General features: G+C 54.2%; 1 protein-coding gene across 6 annotated transcripts in view; it reads left to right on the top strand.

Annotated features, from left to right (window-relative positions):
• Positions 1 to 220: 220 nt before the first annotated feature.
• Tfap4 (transcription factor AP-4) overlaps positions 221 to 5,545 on the top strand; it is a 14,816-nt gene continuing 9,491 nt past the window's right edge. Inside the window, exon 1 of one of the 6 annotated variants that reach the window (XM_021184996.2) lies at positions 221 to 802. In XM_021184996.2, the coding sequence (XP_021040655.1) occupies positions 714 to 802 (89 nt within the window). In that variant the 5' untranslated portion in view covers positions 221 to 713. The other 5 variants (XM_021184997.2, XM_029470194.1, XM_029470192.1 and 2 more) reach the window with 5 other exon arrangements.

Raw genomic sequence — 5,545 nt, 5'->3', positions numbered from 1 at the left:
CTGCTGCAGCCCCGCCCAGCGCGTCCTCCTGGGTAGCGGTGCGTAAAGACCCCGCACTGGGCAGTCCTCACCGGACCCTGGACTGCACAGGCTGGGATCCCGCGCGGTGGGGCTGGCCTTTTTTTTTTTTTTTTTTTTTTCTTTTAGCTACGCTTGCCAACCTGTCAGCTGATGAACCTCATCACCCATAGTGGCGCATGTAGCTGGGCCGCTGTTCACTCCATTCACACCGTGTACCCCCACAGCCAGCTGTCGACCCCTGATCCCTGATCCCAGGGTTAAGTCTGCAGACCCATGTAGCAGTCGGTCCCAAGGAGCTTGCGCCCTTCTCGCCCCAGCATCCAGTCGCCCTGGGGGGGGCGCTGCAAATAGTCCTTTGTTTACATGCAATTCCTTACTCCGCGGAAGGAGGCCGGGGGAGTGCTGAGTTTTCACCAGCTGTTTCCCGCCTTGAAACAGACATCTGATCAGCTGCAAACACACACACACACACACACACACATACACACGCCCGGGGAGGCAGGCTGGAGAGACCTCCCTCCCGCCCCTCCCGCCCGCCTCCCTCCCCTCGCCGCTGCTGCTGCTGCCGCCAGCATCTGGGACCGGCCGATTCTGCACCTCCGTCCGGCGCTGCCCTTTGATTCGGATTTCCATCTTGCATTCTCCGGCTGACCGCGAGACCTGGCTCGTGCACAGGAGGGGGGCCTATCGCTATGGAGTATTTCATGGTGCCCACTCAGAAGGTGCCCTCTTTGCAACATTTCAGGAAAACAGAGAAAGAAGTGATAGGAGGGCTCTGTAGGTGTGTACTGCTCCTCCCCCCAACCCCTTCTTCCCATTGCAGCCCCCGGCCAGCCCGCCCGGGCGGGTGCGCGTGTGCGCACGCATGGCTCGCGCCTCCGAGCTCGCTCGCCTTTCTTAGCCACCGGGTCCGCTGCAGTCTCTGGAACCCTGCTTGCGTTGCCTAGGGACCCTCTTCCCTTGGAACGTGGGGACCCCGAGAGGCTCTGTCCACTTTTGTCCGCTGCAGGCGGGCGAGTCGCGACGTTTGTAAATTGCAAACAGACCCACGTGGTGCTGCAGCAGTCCCGGCCATGCTTGCTGCTGGTGGCTTTCACCCAGCGCTTCCTCCTCCCCCCGCCAGCTTTGGCTTCCTTCCTTTTCCTTGCTTCCTCGCGCTTTCTGGGAACCCTCTTCTAAGGAGGTCGTTTTTGGGGGGGTCCGGAGCGTGCGAGAGGACAGCTACAATGCTGCCATGCCGCGGCTCCAGGCTGCGGGGAGGGGGGGCGGGGAGCCGGGTGGTGTGAACGTTTGCAGAGAACAGGGCTGCAGCAGGGTTGGGGGCGTGCTCGCTCGAGGTTGCGAGGCGTACGTGGACCTTTAGTGGCCATGCTTCAAGCAGGGAAGTTGCGGTCCCCCACACGTTGGCAGTCACTAGTCGCACGTTCTCCGCCCGCGCTCGGGTGCTGTTTACTAGCGAGGCCTGGACGTGACTCTGCAGCCCTCTTGGAGTAGGCGGGCCTCTGCGCGCACGGCCTCACGGGAGCTGTAGTTCTCTATGCCCGGTCGGTGCTGCATTGTGGGACTTGTAGGCGCTTCGGGGCCACGCTTTACTTGCACAAAGCTCGGCTGTAATCAACTAGGTGGGCTAAGAAGACCAGGTGGGGAGGCCTTTTGATGAGGGTGCGTCTTAGGTTGCTTCAGGGCTCTAGTCTACTTCCTGTTGCATATGGGTCTGCAAATTTTGCTGTCCCACTTCTGTTCCTCAGTCATAAATGCAAAGCGTTGAATCTCCTGGTCGGGTGGGTGGTCGGAGGTCTCTCTTGAGATACCCCTTAGTGAGCTAGATCCTACCTAGGTTGCCCCAGATCCACTCGCTACTAAATCGCGACCGACCAGTGGCCGAATCTCCCTAAACTCTTGTTAAATGGTCATGTCTGAGATTTCTGTTGCTGGCCCTGGTATCTGCTCATTGAACCCTACAAGCCGGCTGGGTCCGGGCGGGGATGGTGGTGCACGCAAGGAGAGGTTTCTCCAGCGCGCTTAAGTTTGAAACCGACGATCTCTTTCCTGCCTGCCGTGCTACTCTAGGAGCGTAATGGCTCCCCAGGGCTGGGGCCACGTGCTCCGACACCCCAGCCAGGCAGGGCTGGGGCTGGAGGAGGAGGAGCCCGCTGAGTGGCACAGGCTGGTTGGTAGACAGCAACGCCTGTGGGGCAGGTTGCTGCATAGGTATAAAATCCAGGCAGGGATCCCACTTTACTTTCAAGTTGAGAGCCAATACCTAGGGCCTGTTGGTGGGTCTGGCAGCTGGCAGCCCCCTCTGATCCCCTCCCCCTCCCACAGCTGGCACTAAGATAAGGTTCACCTGAGGGCCCAGCAGGTACAAAACAGCAGTAACTAAACTCTTGGACTCTAAATATTCTGGGGACTTACTTGCTAGGATTTTCTCTTCGAATCACTACGATCTTGCTGTGAGTCCATTTGTAAAGCCGGAGAAGCTAAGAAGGCACCAGTTAGAGCAGATATACAGCTGGACTCGATTCCTAAGTTTGCTGTTGTGCTGGCTCCTCTGAGCTGGCTTGGGGAGTGGGGAGTGAAGCCTGATTAGCTCCATATTCTGGAGAGGTCATTCTGGTGCTGGTCCTGCATTGGCTTTGACAGTAGGAACCTCTGGTTGCTATGCCTAAGCCTTTTGGTACTCTTGTCTTCACTCGGTCCCTTTCTCCGGACCTGTGTTGCTGGAGGGCAGTAGACCCGCCCCGCCCCCAGGAGCATAGGGTGTTTTCAGGTCTAGTAATTGAGGCACCACAACCTGCCTACAGGCACACAGGTCCTCAGCCTGTCTTGCTTACAAGGAGACAGTTGTACACTGGGCATGGAGGAACATAGCCTCTAGGCCTGTTCATTTTCAGCTGGAGCTACAGCTGAGAGACCTGTCCTGGATGGAGTGTGGGCTGGGCAGGAGCTTATGGTGGATGGACTCTGGTTTGTTTCAGGCTGTGGACTTTGCTCCACCCCTCCCTGTTTAGCTGGGTTCTCTCTGTTTGACTCCTATGCCTTCTGGTCCAACCAGAAGGAGCCATAGGGCAGTGTGGCACACTTTGATGTTTTGCTTGAAGTTTTGGACCTTCTGCCTAATGGTTCTGTGAGACTTGGATATAGGCAGTGCCTAGAAAGTGAAATCCAGACTCTAAAGAGCAGGCGCATGGTAATGTCCAGTGGCTGTGTGTGCAAGTGTGCACATGCGCATAGATGACTTCCTCAGCTGCTCCCTGGTATGGTGAGGAGGTTTACTGTAGACACGGGAAGAGGGCTCTGGAGCATGGCCATGAGAGGAGAGAGAGTAGGGGAGAGCAAGAGGTGAGAGAAAGAGCAGAGAGAGTTCCAGGGAACCTAGCGGCTAAGAGGGAAAGAGGCCAGTAGCCAAAGTGCCTGAGGTTGTTATATAGGGATTGGAGGCTGGGGGAAGGGAAGCCCATTCCAGTCCCTGGGCTGGAAGAATTTAGGGTAGGAAATGGGGTGTGCCAGCCATTACTCTGTAACAGGTACTGAGAGGCTCTGGGAGAGCCCATATCCGCTTTGATATGTTAGGTAGGCACTTCGGCCATTTGTCCTGAGTTTGAGATCTAACATTCTTCCACCTTATTTATTTACTTATATTTTTATTTATTTATTTTTAAACCTCAGGTTTTTAAATGTGTGTGGGTATTTTGACTGTATGCATATCTGTGCAGCACATGTGTGCCCTGCCCTCAGTGGCCAGAAGAGGTCATCAGATCCCTGGAGTAGTGTGCTGTGTGGGTGCTGGGAACTGAACTTGGGTCCTCTGGAGTAGAAGTCAGTTCTCTCAGCTTTTCAACTGCTCTCAACCATCTCTTCAGACAAGATGGACGTCCCAAGGCTGCCTTCAAACTTGCCATCCTTTTTCCTCTTTAGCATCTCCTGATGTAAAATACCACAGCCAGCATCTCCTCCTTGTTTTTTAGACCTAGGCCTAAACAAATCAAGTCAGAGAACGTTAGGTTTCAAGACCTCATCTTTTCAGAAGGTGCTCGCTCACCATTGTGTCTATGCAGGCTGGCTTCAGAGATCCTCCTGTCTCTCCCCCAACCCCCAGCACCAGAGTTTTGAGGTAACAGATACACTGTGCCCAGCCTTTATGTGGATGCAGGAGATCTGAATTCAGGTACCCATGGTTACGTGGCTGAATCATCTCCTTAGCCCTCTGTTGCCCCCCTAAAAGATAGGCTCTTATTTAGTCCAGGCTGGCCTCCAGCTTGCTTTGTAAGTTAAGATGACCTTGAACTCCCAATCTTGCTGCTTTCCACCAAGTGCTGGAGCTTCAAGCATGTATAGTCACCCTGGGTAGCTTACAAACTTTTACAAAGTTCCTTTAAGGGCTGGCAAGATGGCTCAGTAGATAAGGTCCAAGTCCCCGTGAACAAGCTGGATTATCTGAGTCTAACCCCTGTGTCCTGTAGGTAGATCTCCATGAGCTCAAGGCCAGCCTGGTCTACATAGCAAAAGTTCCAGGATGGCAATTCATGGCTAGTCACACTACCCATAGGGCACCCATTAGCTTACCTGAATTCTACCAGGGACCAGCATGTAGTCTCTTAATCCTGTTGGCAGGAGATTGCTAAACTGTTAGATGAGCAACTGAGGCAAACCCAAGTCCCCATGCAGAATTGTAGCTTTGTAAGGACAGTCTGTCTGTCCTAACAACTAGGTCCAGAGTTGACCATGTTAACCAGCAGTTGGCTCCTAAGCACAGAGGCTGGGTGGAACACTTGGAAAAGTCAGGCGAGGGGCCTGCTCACTCTCTGAGACCCAAGGCCTCTACAGTCTGGGAGTTCTGTGATGGAACCTTTCAGAGCTGGGGCCCTGAGGTTTGCTTTGGGCTCCTCAGACAGTGCATGACTTGGAGGATGAGGAGAGCTGAAGTTAGCTCAGGCCGCAGTTCCCTTTCAAGGGTAGCTGAGTTAGTGGGAACTGTAGCTGTGACCTCTAGGGCTGTGCTTACAGTCACACCCACTTAGTTGTTCAGCCTTTGGTTGTGTGTGAGCCTTAATAGAGGGCACAGCCATTGGGATCTCACCTGCTCTGTCTGTCTGCACAGCACTTGGAAGGCTGAGGCAGGAGGAGTGCCTTGAGGCCAACCTGGGCTATAAGGGTAAAACTTTTGTCTTAAAGAAGAGCAGCAACAACAAAATGAATTGGCCCAGCGCCTCCAGGGTGCCTGACCCTCCAAGCTGTCACCACAGCTGGTGTGTGGGATATGGTATAGAGCCTGTTCTGCTCTGCGTTGGGGACCCAATGCCACCTTTTACTGTCGCAGGTCCCTCTCCCCTTTTACCTGGGGATCAAGTGTTCTTAGCTGGGGAGCCATCTCTCCAGGCCTATTTGTTGGTTCTTTCAAACAGCAGGGCCTTGTTTTATAGGTTGTCCTTGAACTAAGGTTCCTCTTGCCTCTGTCTGTGTTGGCATTAAAGGTGTTTGCCACCATGTCTAGCTCCCCACCCCTGTTTTTTTTTTTTTTTTT

The sequence above is a fragment of the Mus caroli genome, chromosome 16 (genome assembly GCF_900094665.2).
Source record: "Mus caroli chromosome 16, CAROLI_EIJ_v1.1, whole genome shotgun sequence".
Taxonomy (NCBI): domain Eukaryota; kingdom Metazoa; phylum Chordata; class Mammalia; order Rodentia; family Muridae; genus Mus; species Mus caroli.
Note: the sequence above shows the minus strand (reverse complement) of the source record. Positions and strands in the feature narration are given on the sequence as shown.